Genomic DNA, 15,468 nt, shown 5'->3' on the forward strand with positions numbered 1-15,468 from the left:
AAACAACCACATTTATCTGGACCTCAAATCTCTTAACTGGCTTTCGTTGGAGTCAAGGATTCATTTAAAACTTGCATGTATGACACATAAAGCACTGCATTTCAACACTCCTCTGTACTTGGCAAATAAGCTTGAACTGTCAGGAGGTGCCCGTTGCTCAAGGAGCTCCAGTACCTTGAGGCTCAAACCGAAGAAATTTAAAAAAATGAAAACATAAAATCGTACATTCTCAGGTATTGCCCCAAGAATCTGGAACTCCCTACCTGCAGAAACTAGATTGATTCCTTCAACATTTTCCTTCAAAAAGGAAGTGAAAGCTTTACTGATGAGCAAGTCGCTGAGTTAGAAGCTTTTGTCTTTTTGTCTCCCATCATGTACATCTGCTTTCCTAGTTACTTGGCATTTGTATGATCCCAATACCTGCCTCTATTATGTCATTACGTACTTGTTATTTCTATAGATCGTTGCTTTCCTCCCACAACTGTCTTCCTATGTGTTCCTCAAATCGTCTGTAAAGCGCTCTGATACTCTCTAAATAAATAAATAAATAGGGCAAAAAGATTATAATCTTCCTTGTTAAGGACATCAAGAAACACTTTAAAAAAAATTGAAAATAAAGGACCTTGTTTTCTCAGCACCACCTCGTTCTATGTGGAAAAGTTTGCATTTCTGCAGCATTGAAACTACTTCTAATTCCGTTCAACAAAGTAACGTGAGCGGTTAAGTCACCGAATTCCACTGGTTTAAAAGCTTGTTTTTGAAATATAGCAAATACATTCATACTGCTTAGATACTTGTCTCAAGGAGACAACAGATGAATAAGTGGAAGGTACTAACAGTGGCGGTGTCAGAAGGTTAAAGTTCCTCCCTAGAGCCTGAAACCACTCCCACGCACTTAGGTGTTTAACTGGGACTTTTGATCAATTTCAGAGGCATGTATGCATTTAACAAAAGGTTTCAAGAACAAGGTCTTTGGGCATAGTATCTTAATACAGATGTGCAGCCAGTCTATACATGATCTTTCGGAAGGGAGGGCCCTTCCTCTAGTAGGGATGTGCTAAAAAAAAGGTATTCCCTTTCACAGTTGTGTAGCATGTGGCTGTTAAAGAGAAAAATGAGTGAAAATAATCTCAAGTGACAGTAAGGGGCCCTCCGAAAATTTCTGTTTTTAAGATTCTTCTGACACCAAGCACTGCATCAACCGTCTTGACTGAAACAATGCTTCGAATGCACATGCTTTGAGCAGAAATCTGGGATCCGGTGAGGTAGAAAATAGGATGGTCAATGGTGGCTTACAAACTCCACGCTGAAGAACCAATAAGAGGTGAGTAAATGTATCCATTACGGGACTAGAAACATTATGAAAGTTATGCGCAGTAGAAGAGAATAGCACGCGGGGGTGTGGCTGACTGCTGAGCATGGCGGCCGCACAGTAAACGAGCTCCGCACCCGTACCTGCTGAATCCTGTATAATCCTGGCAGTTTCGGCTCCTACCTGACACGTAACCTCCCGAGAAGCAACCCCTGCGGACCGAGCAGGCTCCTGTCCGGAGAAACCGTCTTTATACGCTGTTGGCCCTTCTGAACACCGGTGTGGGCCGCGCTGCCGGAGGCCTTCCCCGGGAGCGGGTAGCGGTGACAGGGACCGGGGCTGGAGCTGCTGTGGACTTCTGTGCCCCCGCTGCCGCTGGGAGGGGTGAGTGCTGGGGGCTCGAGACTGGCCCGTGGGCCGCGCCTGCCTGCTGTCCCCCTGACTGCTCCGGGGAAGTTTGAGGCCCAGTGCTGTTGACTGCGGCGCTGCTCCCGATATCGCCTTGGACATCAGAGACGGAGCGGGCGGAGTGATGCCGCGACTGCCTGTGGCGTTCTGCGCCTGGGGCCCGCCCCAACACTGCCCTCCCGGACCAGCGGCTCTGAAAGTATCTGCGGCCGGAGATTCCCTATGCAGGCGGGCCTGCCCCTGGTGCTTCCCGCTTACTCTCCTGGATTGGCTGCCGCCGCTAGAAGCCTGGGACTCTGCGGTGCCGGGTAGGAGTGATTCTGGCTGTGTCTCTCTGCTGTGCCTAGCGCCCCCTCCTCTGACCCGCCTGAGGCCTCGGGACTCCGCAGGCGGGGCCTGCTCCATGGCGCTTCTCCTTGTTCCTCCTTGACTGTCTGCGGCGGCGACATCGTGGAGAGCGTCTAGGGGAGTGGAGCCTGCAGCCCCTCTGCCTATTTATAATCACTGGCTGTCTGCTGTGAACTGCCCCCCCCCCCCTCTGCCTCGTTTCCTTGAGCGCTGGCCCTGACTTGGGACTCTGGGGTCTCACTGGAGAGCTAGCATCCGCCTGGACCGGCTTGGGGACGACAACCTGGCACAAACCGGGTCCTGTGTGCTGCCTGTTGTAACGTGCAAAAGGAAATACTCTGCTTGGGGTCTGAGGTACCCCTCCTCACTTGTGGTTCATTGTGCACATCTTGATCGTACATAATACCTGCCCCCCCCCGATCCCCTCCTGCGGCGCTGAGCGGCGATCTCCCCAGACCGGTGGAGAATGTGCTCTTAACGATTGTGGAGGATCTCAACTATCTCCGTAGCAGTGTCTATCGGCCTGCCTGGGCCTGCAGCCCACACTAGCTCTTTGAGCCGCAATGGGCCGCCCCAGGGTCAAGGGGACAGAAGCTAGCGCTGTTGATAGTCAGCAGATTGACGACTCTACGCCCGCCACGCAGCCTCTGCTTTGGGGTCTCCCCCAGACAAACTGGACCTTATCCTAAAGGAGGTGCGTGATCCGCGACAGGCCATTGAGAAGCAACTTGGGACTTTGACGTCTGGGTTCACCCTCCTTAAAGCCAATCACGACAAGCTTGCTGCGGTTGTCAAAGAAAACAAGCTTACTTTACTGGAGTTGGCGCCACAACACAAGGAACACGGTACATTGATTGCACTGCTCCAGAAACAGGTTACGGATCTGCAGGAGAGGGCGGACGATGCGGAAGGACGTGCCCGACGCAATAACATCCGCGTCATAGGCCTGCCGGAGCGATGCGAGGGATCTGACGCTACTAGATTTATGGAGCAGTGGTTCAGGGAACATGTGGCTCCGGAGGGCCTCTCTGATCTTTTCTGCGTGGAAAGGGCACACAGGGTGCCGACGGGTAGACCAGTGGCGGGAGCACGCCCTTGGCCCCTGATCGTCAAAGTTCTGAACTTCAGGGATCGGGACATCCTGATACAGAAGGCGAGGGTGCTGTCCCACATACAATTTGAAAATCAGCGGAAATCCCTGTACCCGGACTACACCGCTCTGGTCCAATGCCAACGATCCCACAACCAAGACGTGAAGGTCAAGCTCAGGACACTGAATGTTAAACAAGCACTGCTATTCCCTGCCAAGTTGAAAGTGATTCATGATCACAAGACACAATTGTTTGAGTCCCCGGACGAAGTGGCAGAATGGATCGAAATCATGTTCCCCCCCCCTGGTGGATCTGGGCCCTCTTTAGAAACGGTCCCTGCCTCTCTGAAATCACGGCGAGTTTGAAAATCAAAATGTCTCTGGGGGGGCTCGCCGCTAAGTCCAGTATTCCCGCTCCGGAACAGGCCTTGCGGGATCAAGCTGAGGCACTGGGAACAACCGTCTGGTTCAGGGATGAAGCCCATTCAATCTTATCGGACTCCTCTGATGAGGCATCAAACCACTCGGACTCAGGATCTAGTATTAATTTGTTTAGCAACATAACACCCCAGACTGCTTATGGTTATCTAAGGTGATGATGGCTTCCGCTCTCTGTAGAGGCGAGCTGTCTAATGACCCCGCCCCTTAAGCCTTGCACCTAGCGGCATGATGCCATACCTCTAGTAGCAAAACTGCGCAATGTGAAGGTAACAATAGCGGTCCGGGCTGCGTGAAGCTCGTAACGCTCTAACTCAGCTGACCTGGCTGTAGGCATACACCCCCCTATGACGAAAGCAACACACACAATGTTTTTAGTTTGCACCATTGTGCACTGGGTTTGGGCCAGCAAAGTTCAGATAGCTGGCCCGAGTATTGTAGATGGGAGTTCTGTCATTTTGTAGGTTCTGGCCTGCCACCTGCACCTACCGACACACTGCTGCTTCCACTTTACTGCAAAGGCATTACATGGATACACATCTTAGATATCAATGCAGGATAGCTACAATGTGATTACCTGGAATGTCAGGGGACTGGGGTCGATCCACAAATGGCACAGAGTACATGCACAGTTGAACAGGCGGCGTGCGCACATAGTGTTTCTACAAGAGTCCCACTTGACAGCAGCCGAAGCGGCTAAGCTTTGCAAAAAATGGAGAGGTCAGATTTTTTCCACGTCATATTCTGCATTTGCGAGGGGCGCGTCCATATGGGTCAGGAATGGGGTCCCCTTTGAGGCGCTGGAGCAGCGGGTGGATCCATTGTGCAGATATGTCTTAGAGAGAGGCACACTGGATGGTGCACAGCTTGTCCTTGGCAGCATATATTCGCCCAACTTTGACCAGGATGCATACCTCTTAAGCCTCAATTCGGTCCTGGCGCCTTGGGCTGAATGTCCGTGGATACTGGGAGGGGATTATAACACTGTAATGGACCCATTTATTGATAGATCTCATCCCCCCCGAGGAGGAGCAAACACTGTCCGACAAGCGGAGGCATTGTGCAGCTGGGCCGAGGGCTGGGGCCTGGGTGATGTCTGGCGTTTGAAAAACCCCACCAGTAGGGAATATTCATTCTTTTCCCGCCCGCACCAACTTCATACCCGCATAGATAGAATCCTTTGCTCCAACCACATTACAACCCAGGTGACACATGCAACATATTTGGGTAAATCTCTTTCTGACCATAACCCATTGGAGGACTCCCTCAGCTGGGGCAGAATCCCAACTCCGATTCCTACCTGGAAATTGTGGCCCCTGATGCTTGAGGACCCAGTCTTCCAGGAGGCACTGGCATAGACAGTTACTTTTCTGAGAACACTGGTACCGTATCCACACCCCAGGTGGAGTGGGATGCATTAAAGACAGTGATCAGGGGGATAGCTAGCAGCACCACAGCAGGGGCACGACAGGAACTACATAATAACTTGAAAGCGGTAGAAAACTCTCTAAATAGTCTTGAACAGGCTGCAGCGACTGACCCCCACAAAGGGAACGCTTCTACAAAACGCCCAAATACAACATGCAGAGTTGCTGGACTTAGGCACATAGACTATAACGCCTATACGCACACGAGACATGCTGACGCGGACAAGGCGGGCCCGCTATTAGCACGCATACTCAGGGATGACCCCCTACATTTCCCGATCCATGGGATTATCACTAGCAGCGGGGACACAGTACATACGCAACAGGACATTAATGCGGCCTTTTGCGACTACTACCAGGCTCTATACCAGGCACCCCCCCCCCCCATTGGTGGAAGAGGCTCTTGACGCCTTTTCAGCTGATGTACAGTTTCCACAATTGGACAAATCGGGGCAGGATGGTCACTCTGGCCCTATTACAAGGACCGAAATTAAGGCAGCCATCAGGGCCTTACCTCGGAATAAGGCCCAAGGTTCTGACGGCCTCCCGGCCGAATTCTTTGCCACTTTTTCAGACCATCTGGTGCTGCAACTAGAGAGCTTGTACAAAGCCGCGCTGTCCTCAGGGTCCCTGCCCCACTCTACTAGACAGGCACTGGTAGTATCTCTCCCCAAACCAGGACGTCCGTCAACGGACCTGTCCGGATACAGACCATTGTCCCTACTCACCACCGAATATAAAATATTGAGTAAGGTGCTTGCTAGCCGCCTGCTCCCATATGTGCACATGCTCATTCACCCAGACCAATGTGGCTTTGTGCCAGCGCGGTGCACCTCGCTTAGTACCAGGAGGTTGTATCATGTCATGGCAGCCACCCCCGAGGAGAGAGCCAACGCTGGATGTGTCACCCTAGATTTGAGACAAGCATTTGATACGCTCCGGTGGGACTACATGTTCCGAGCGCTAGAACGCTTTGGTATACCCCCAGATTATTTAAAGTGGGTGGGGCTTTTATATACCGACCCCACAGCGCGGGCCCGCATATCTCAAAGGAGTACCCGGTTGGTAAAGGCACCCGCCAGGGATGCCCTCTATCCCCCCTGCGTTTTGTGCTAGCCCTGGAGCCTTTGGCCCTTTGGGTGCGGCTATCGGCCACGCAATAGGGGATCCGCCTGGGGTAGACGACATGTAATTTCCGCATATGCGGACGACATTCTGTACGCTGATGACCTCGCCTCTCTCTCACCCCATCCGAGCATTTTTTATTCTTTTGCGCGGCTCTCAGGCCTTAAAATCAATGACGGTAAGTCTAATGCCTTCTTTTTCCGGCAGGGGGATCGCCCAGAGACGGTTCAGTTTAGCCCCCATTTCTTAACTAGTGCCGCACACACTTTTAGATATTTAGGCATACAGATTTACCGATCAACGTCAGACCTCATTGAGGGTAATCTGGGCAAGGCTGTACGTTCGCTCCGCTCCCAGGTCACTTTGTGATCCTCCCTGCCACTCTTGGTGATGGGCCGAGTATCGATCTCGAAAATGGTAGTCCTGCCCCGGCTTTTATATTTTTTCACCAACTTACCGGTTGTGATCCCGACCCCGATGCTCAACTCCCTGAACACTATACTCTCCGCTTTGATATGGGGTAATGGCCGCCGCAGGGTTGGGCTGACCAAGTTACAAATAGACACTGCTAAGGAAGGGCTGGGTGCCCCAGACTTCCGAGCATACTGCTATGCGAGCCAATTGCAATGGCTATCTTATTGGCTGGCAGGGCGCAACTTACAGGAAATAGATTTTTCCCCTGCTGATGTAGACCGGGGGCGGCTCCACACACTGCTGCTCCCGCAGCCTAGGATCCCGGCGCATGCCCCGCTGCTCTTGCGCACGGCGCATACTTATTGGAAAAAAGCCACTCACTACACGCGTAGCTGCCTTCCCTACTCCGACACTACGCCACTTCTTAGGATCCCTACCCCTACTGGCCTGCTTACTAAATGAAGATTGCTTCCTTGGGCGGAGGGTGGAGTGACCACAGTGGGTGACCTATTTGACGACGGCACACTTATGGACCATGGTAATTTTGCACGACATCAGGGTGTCACGGATGCATTGTACCTACTGCATGCTGCACTTGTGCAGTATGTGAAGAAACATTGGGCCCCACACAGGGAGGAACCCCCACGCCATGAAATGGTCTTTATGACCTACCTGATGGGTAACGGCTACCACTGACTGACTGACTGAGGTATTTATTAAGCGCACTTATGCCGAGGCGTCTTGGCGCTGAGCTGAAGAGAGATGTAGGAAAGAAACTATGGCCTGGTGAATAGCCAAGTTTTCACGGACTTTCTAAACAGGGTCTTACTTGTTGTCAGACGTAATTCGGTTGGTAACCTGTTCCATAGGCTAGCTGCCTGAAAAGAGAAGGCTTTACCACCCCATCGGGCCCTTTTAAATCTAGAGATGCCAACTAGGCCCATGTTCGTGGATCTAAGAGTACGACTGGGAACATAAAGAGGGAATAATGTTTTTATGTCATCAGCACCTCCACCATGAACTGCTTTGTGCACTAGGCATAAGGTCTTGAATTGAATACGGTTACGTACAGGGAGCCAGTGTAGCCTCTTCATACAAGCTGAAGTGGGATGATGCTTTGGGAGGTTCAATAGTACTCTTACAGCCGCATTCTGTAGAGATTGAAGTTTTAGGAGCGGTCGCTCACCTATCCCAGAGTATAGTGCATTGCAATAATCTATGCGAGATAGGACCAGAGCTCCTACTACAGTTTTCCTTAGGGGCAGAGGGATAAAAGGCAGAATTTTGCGAAGGATTTTGATCATCAGGAAGCACGCAGAGGTGACCTGATTGACTTGGTGGGTTAGTGAAAGATCTTTGTCCACCAAGAAGCCTAGATTCTTGACTTTTTGTGCAGGGGCGGGGCAAGCGCCCGCCTCTGGAGGCCACCAGAGGTTATTCCAGATGGATGGTTTTTGGCCGAATTCCAGCACCTCCGTCTTTTCGGTGTTTAGTTTGAGAAAGTTTGAGCTCATCCATCTCATTACCCTGGAAAGACAGCTTCTAAATCTCTCCGCAGTAGCTTCAACAGTTTGAGTCAATGACACCACCAGCTGGGTGTCATCAGCGTATGACACTAATTTTAGGCCATTGTTTTTAATTAATCTAGCCAGTGGTGTAACATATAGGTTGAACAACGTAGGGGATAATGCTGATCCCTGGGGAACACCACAGGGGAGAGAGAGTTCAGCAGACTGAAGTCCCTCCCAGTGAATCTGCTGTGATCTTGAATCAAGAAAAGAGCGCAGCAGTGCCAAAGCAGAATCTTTGATACCTATTACGTTCAATCTATCCAGTAACACTTCATGATTAACAGTGTCGAAAGCAGCTGTTAAATCAAGAAGGACCAGGGTGGCCCAGCCTCCACTGTCCATGACTCTACGGATTTCCTCCGTGGCCATAATTAAGGCTGATTCTGTGGAGTGGCGTGATCTGAAACCGTGTTGTGTTACATCCAGTAAGTTATTTGAGTCAATAAATTGCATTAACTCCTGATTAACCATTTTTTCTAAAACTTTGGAAGGAAAAGGGAGACAGGATATGGGGCGATAATGTTTGGTATCCTGTGGGTCAAGTGAGGACTTCTTTAAAATAGGCCTGATACAGGCCTTTCTCCAGCTTGACGGAAAGACACCTGTGCTGGTGATTTTGTTAAACAAAGGAGCCAGTGAGGCACTTATCTCCATGGGGGCAAGATGGTATATGTAGGAGGGGTACGGATCTAGGGGAGAGACAGACTTTATTTGAAGTAGTGCATCATTGACCTGTTTTATGCTGAAAGAAGAAAATTTGGACAGACCGTTCAGCGAGGGACATTCCTCTAAGGGTTTGTCTATGTGTTTGTTAGGTTCAGTCTGTAGCTTCTGGAGTTCATTGTAGACATCATGAATTTTACGTTGAAAGAAGATGGCAAGATTGTCAACAAAGTTTTGATCAGGACAAAAGGTAGTGTCATTAGGACTCTTGATTAATGCTGTGACTGTTTTGAAGAGTTCCTTCGAAGAATTTTTTGCCTCTAGGATTTTATTAGTGAAGTAGGTCACTTTGGCTTGTTTAATTAATAATTTGTATTTTTCCAGAGTGAGATTGTATTCCTTCTTTGATATGGGGCTATAGTCTAGTCTCCATATACGTTCTTGCCGCCTACAAATGATTTTAGCTCGCTTAAGCTCAGCTGTATACCAAGGCGATGTGAGTAATCGTTTCTTAGGTTGAAAAGGCTTCTCAGGGGCTAATTTATCTATGGCCTCATAGATCCAAGAGTCAAAATTGGTAGCCCCTTTATCACTGTTCTCCACATGGGGAGGGCAATTTGTCAAAATATCGGCCAAATCCTCATTTTTTATATCCTTCCATGGGCGAGTATTGATCAGCCGAGAGCGAATTTTCCGTCCAGTTTTAGCCAAAGGTAGATTCACTTTGAAGTATATTGCTGAGTGGTCTGACCAGGGAATCGGTAATATGTCTTTCACCTCAATCTTATGATTATTTGTGAAGATTCCATCAAGTGTATGCCCCGCTACGTGGGTGGGCTGTGATATGATTTGCCGCAAGCCATAACCTGCCAAGTTGTCTATTAAATTAGATGAATCAGAATTATTAGGATCATCTAAGTGGAAATTAAAATCGCCAAGGACCGTGATTGTTGCGGTGTCAAAGCAGGATTCTAAGAAGGTCTGAAGGGATTTAGTAAAAGGAGCTCTTGCTCCAGGGGGTCTATATACCAGGAGACCGGATAGAAGTTCGTAATTATTGAGTTTCACAATAAATGACATGGCTTCAGCCTCTAATGTGGATTCTTTTTTAGAAACAATTTGTAAATGAGAGCGATAGATAAGCGCGATACCTCCTCCAACCGTCGAGGTCCTGTCTACTTGTGTCAGTGAGTAACCTAGGGGTATTGCTATTTGCCAGTCTGGTGCGGAGGAGACCGATGACCATGTTTCAGTGAGGAAAATCAGATCTGGGGTGTTTGAAGATATAAGATTCTCTAATTCGTATTTGTGTTTAGACATGGACCTTGTATTGAGTAGGACGCAGTTAAGTTCATTCATGCTGACTAAGATATTGCTAAGGGTTGGGTGGGATGGTGGGACGTCAGCACAGTATGTGCGGCAGGCTGGCTGATTGGTAAAAATATTGCACATAGTGTTGGTAATACACGTAGATGGATAGAAAGATGTTTTTAAGCCACATGTAGTGCAACAAATGGCTTTACAGAGGCATTACCACCCACACTAGAATCCCACTAACAGACCTACGCAATAATTGGTCTGCAGACCTGGGGACAGACCTGACAGATAGGGACTGGGACAGAGCTTTGGCATACCCCAGGAGAATTCCACGGAACGCCAAATTCAAATTCATCCAATATATGGTTCTACACAGAGCGTATCTTACACCGCTTGCAATGTATTTTTCCGACCACACAACACTGCTGTCCGAGATGCAAATTAGAGGATGCTGACTTACTACACATGCTATGGCAGTGCCCCGTCCTTACCCCTTATTGGTCAAAGGTACTGTTCTTCCTTACAACTGCGGTTGAGATCCCCGTCCCAGACACGCCTGCAGTATGTCTTTTGGGACTGATACGACGCCCTAAGGCACAGAAAGGGCAACTTCGCTTTGTAGACCTGTCTTTGCTTCTGGCTAAACGCTCCATTACGATGTGGTGGAAATCGACCACACACCCCCAACTTTACGGCTAGCATGGGGAAGTAGTGAGATGGGGTGGAGCGGAGATTGTTGACATCCGCCGGGAGGAAGCCCGGGGATTGCGCAAAAGAGTTATCTCTTTAGACTGGGACAGTATCCTGGAAGCGTTCAGGGCCTTGGCCCCGCCACCTGTGCCGGTAGCTCAGACATAACAATTGTTTTATCACCTAGCCCCTGTTTTCCAGTTTCCATGTTTAGGGAGTTCCATTGTTTGTGAATCCCGCGCCATGGGGTGCATACATACCCCTTGAATGCTTGTGTGCAGTCGGGAGTAGACGTGGGAAAACCTTGACATATGCGCTAAGAATGGTTGGTGCCAGACGAAGTTGGGGGAGGGAGGGAGGGATGGGATAGTTGTATGCCTATGTCGTACACTTACTGTTGATGATAATGCATGTACACTGTACGGTGACTTCAATGTATTACGATATTTTGTATGACTGCAAAATGCCGTGATTGATGGGTTTAAAACTAGAAAAATCTAATAAAATGTGTTTTTAAAAAAGAAGAAGAGAATATCACGCAGTGCGATGTAGGGGAAGAAAATATGCACTTGTTGCATTACTTGCTATATCTGTGAAAAGAACGCCAGCTTGGGATCTCTTGTGGAAATCTTACCCAACAAGTTATGTTTGTGGAAACTGTAGCAGATCTTGTATAATTTTATTAAGCGTGGTGCTGCCCACAAGTCACGAGCCTATGTTACAGCCGAGGCCCATGCAGGTAAGAGCGTTGGGGAGAGGGCGGAGGGGGCTGCGACAGACAATGACAAGGGGAAATTATTCATTTAATTTTACCTCGTCATCCAGGCATCCTTGGTGAGACCTGTCCTGTCTGCGTAAAGAAGTTGTAAGTGGCCACTGTGATGTGTAAGGTACTGTCTTGGAAGATAAGATGATGTTATGCCTGAGCTTGGACCATCCCACCTGAATGACAGGAGAGCTGACTGCTAGAGCTCCCTATCCCACAGACCACCTCACTGAGGGGCCCTCAGACCAAGCATTCTCAATGGAGCTAGATCTTAAAATGAGGAAACCTCTGTTACCCTCCGTCTAATGCCACAATTGCCATGACAAATAAATCTTATTTAAAAAACACCCATAAATTCATTTCTATCATAGTTTTACCCTCTGTCTACTCGGGCCTTTCAATGAGATTCTGGTTTCCAACCTAATGTTTGGAACACTACTTATTCTTCAGTAAGCCAAATTTTAAAACAAAATCGACACAAAGTACAATACATCAGCGGTGCAGATCAGGGACCACCTCCATAACTCACAGCCTCAAAGCATCTGCCATTTGTAATGACAAGCATTTTAATAACGAAATTAAAGCCTTGATCTGTTACTGGATAGTACATCCCTCTTGTAAATAAACAAAAGAGTCCGGAGCCATTCAGGGATGTGACGAGAGCACTGATGGCCACTCGTGGTCAAGCAGCAGTGCCTAGACACCATCGGGTAGTAGAGCGCCTAACAAATTAAAATTTCATTTCATTTCAAGACAAGTGTGCAGCTCAGCACTAAATGAAAACACTCGGAGCACAAGACCGTGACAGCTCATCAACTTTGACAATAATAAGATCGGATGTTTCTAGGAAAGGTCATCATTCCAACCACACACAGTGGTTAGCTTTTATTACCGCATGGGTTGCTTCTCACAACTACCCACAAAACTACTTAGCTTCCAGAGTACCTCCGTTTTCCCTGCAGGAATACAAGTGTTTATTTTGGAAGACAGCAGACAAATATCTTCCCTGTTGACTTTAAATGTAAGCAGTAGTGTGAAGGAAATGTTTAGAGGTTATAAGTAGCATCTTAGATTTCGGAAAAATGGGAAATGGATGTGCAAAAGTTTAACTAAATTCCTAGTGGATGGAGCAAAAAGAAGACTAAAGAGGAGTTTGAGAAATGAATCCCTAGGTACTACACTATGATTTTCGAGCATACAGCAGAGAGCCTCATTTGCCAGACACCCATGAAGGAAAAATATTAATGCAATATCCGTAAGTGCTAACGCATGCATTCTGGCCACTATTGTGAAAACCACATCTCTTTAGAAGTAGTAGATATCCATCCACTATTTGCTGAACATCAACATGCTTTGATTTTGCGTGCCCCCATTGTGATCTCGGCTAGAATCTGGCCCTTAGCCTTGTGCAAACTGCCAGGACTTCTATGCCAAGACCCAGCTGTGTCATGTATAAGAAAGGCAAAGGGCCCGAGAACACAAACCATGCTAAATGATATTTTTAAAGAGGAAATGTTGCAGTGCTGCTCTCCAACAGTATGAATACTATATAGTGGCACGGTCAGCAGCCCCTAAACTTTTCAATATCAACTTCAATACAGCAGAAAAGAAACAGCAACACATCTGTATACGGTTTGATTCCTAATAACACTTAACATACTATATGGGGCTACGCAAAAGTATATGATAAAAACAAGGAGTTATGTTTAAAAGCATATACCTTTTTCAGATAGCTGAAGAAAAAGCATCAAGACGAGTGTGGTTTGATTGAATAATCAAGTTGAGGCGAAGAAATTAAACAAAAACTCTCAGAATAAGTTTCACTCTAAAAAAAATACAAATAAATAATTGTCCCTGGCATGCTTTTAACGATTCCTTTGGTGACGTAGATGTGCTGTTCTTTGCTACATTAAAAGACATGGTTTAAGTAGGACACGTGTGCAACTGCAGCTGATGTTTACTTTCTGCTGTTGGTGTGTATAGGGAAACCTCTAAATGGATGATGGTCTTAAAGCGGAAGCGATGCTCCTGTCACAGACCAGTGCACAGACACATACACAGAACAAGAATTATAAGATGCTCGATCTTACTGCTAACTGCCACCCAGCCAAGATGCCACTCAATTAAAATATTCTGATACAACAAATGTATTCTGATGTTTGTGTAATAAAATAGTTGTGGGTCTGGAAGGTACTGAACAGTGCAGTGGCATTATGTGACACTGGTTTCAATATGCCAGACAGTAAAATACACAGGACAATGCAAATTGGCACCCCAGTTTTAAACAATTCTTCCTCACGTCATTGCATTTGCAACCACTGAAATACAAAATATCTATGTCGCAGGTAATACCAAGTATGTACTCTGAAATGAAAAAACATATGTATGTGCCATTAAAACTAGCAAAAACCATGTCATACAAACGGTTTCAGATCTGTTCCAGATGGCTTAAGTTTCTTACCTTTTTCTTGATGTGCACCTCCTTCGGAGCGTCTCTCTCCACACGGTTCGCATACTTTTCTGCCTCTGCAACCTCTTTGCAAGCATCAGTGGGGGTAGTCTCCATGCTGGTTGTACCCATGTTGCTAGAATTTATTGTGGTCTGCTGTATTTGAACAGGATCTGTAACTGATGTACAAATCCCATATCATTCCCGTGCTTTACTCACAAGGCGTTACAACTATACCACCCAAGTACATAATTTAGACGCTGCACAATTAAGTTCACTCGATATTGTATGAAGTATTACAAACTCACACCCATGTTTGGAAAAAAATTATATAATCACATATGTTGCCAATGACCATTATGACTTTCGGCAGATTTATATAGTTCAAACTCGAATCAAAGGTATTGGGAACGCTTTACAGGACATACACATGTATTTTTTTGCAGGCAGGGAGATAACGTGATTTGCCCATTTGGAAACTGGTTCCCCAGCTCCAAAGTTGACAGCTCTGGCAGTTACTCCACACCATTTCCCCAGCATGCCCCCAAAATATGTCTGAAAATCATTAATTTGTTTGTGAGCGTCATTTGGTGATAAGCGAGCCTCTTAACATCAAGAACCGAATCAGCGGCCATCTTGGTTTCGGTTCCTGGAAACCTGGCCATTTCCTAAGTTCTACAAATTATTCTAAGCTGTATTTATGCAGGAAAGAATGAGCTGCACAACTCTCGCTTTTGTCTACTGGCAAATAAGTTTTTCCTCGAACTGTGACTTATTTTTTCTGAATGTTTACAATTTTCATTGAACGTGATTTTCTTTTTATGGAAGGTGGCATTGGGTTACTTTTTTGTGTAGTTAATGTTATGAAGTGTATTATTTCCATTTGCTTCATGGACGCCTGCCTTCCCGTAAAAGTATCTACAATGAGAAAATGGAGGCCAAGGAAAGCTGATAGTGACCAATTACAGCTTGTTTTTAACATTTAGATATGAGAAGAAGCTAATAAAACGTTCCTTCTGCTTAAAACCACACCGAGTAAACTCATTCTGTCTGCATTTTGTATTTGTTTAAATCTGGAACTGGTGAAACCCTAATCTCATTTACTCTCATCTCTTACGTTAGGCAGTAACCTAGCAAGTACGACTAGTGTGCCCAGATTACAGATTCAAATCAAAGGCAGGCCAAGCTCGTCTTAATAAAAACGCATGCCTTTAAAATGGAAAGCGATGACACAATTTTGTGCTTCAATAGCAACTGTTCTTGCATGCCTGTATAGGATCTAACTAGTAAAGTCCGTTATGGACCCCAGAGAGAATGCTCGCTCACTTTTCAAGTGGAGAGAGGCATTAGTCAGGGCTGTGTTTTGGCCCCATTATTATTTTCTCTTTTTTATCAATGAGGTACATAATTTTCTGCAGGCCATAGAAGCTGATGCCCTTTCCGTTGCCAG

The 15,468-nt window shown here is 47.0% G+C and overlaps 1 protein-coding gene across 11 annotated transcripts in view; it reads right to left on the reverse strand.

The window, feature by feature from the left end:
• Positions 1-15,468, reverse strand: part of LIMCH1 (LIM and calponin homology domains 1) — an 860,130-nt gene that overhangs the window by 114,096 nt on the left and 730,566 nt on the right. For all 11 annotated transcript variants that reach the window (XM_085642190.1, XM_085642189.1, XM_085642188.1 and 8 more), the window contains one exon: positions 14,031-14,197. In XM_085642190.1, coding sequence (XP_085498316.1) covers positions 14,031-14,197 — 167 coding nt within the window. The remainder of the gene's footprint in view (positions 1-14,030; positions 14,198-15,468) is intronic.

Source organism: Triturus cristatus, chromosome 2_2, assembly GCF_964204655.1.
Source record: "Triturus cristatus chromosome 2_2, aTriCri1.1, whole genome shotgun sequence".
In the NCBI taxonomy this organism is placed as follows: domain Eukaryota; kingdom Metazoa; phylum Chordata; class Amphibia; order Caudata; family Salamandridae; genus Triturus; species Triturus cristatus.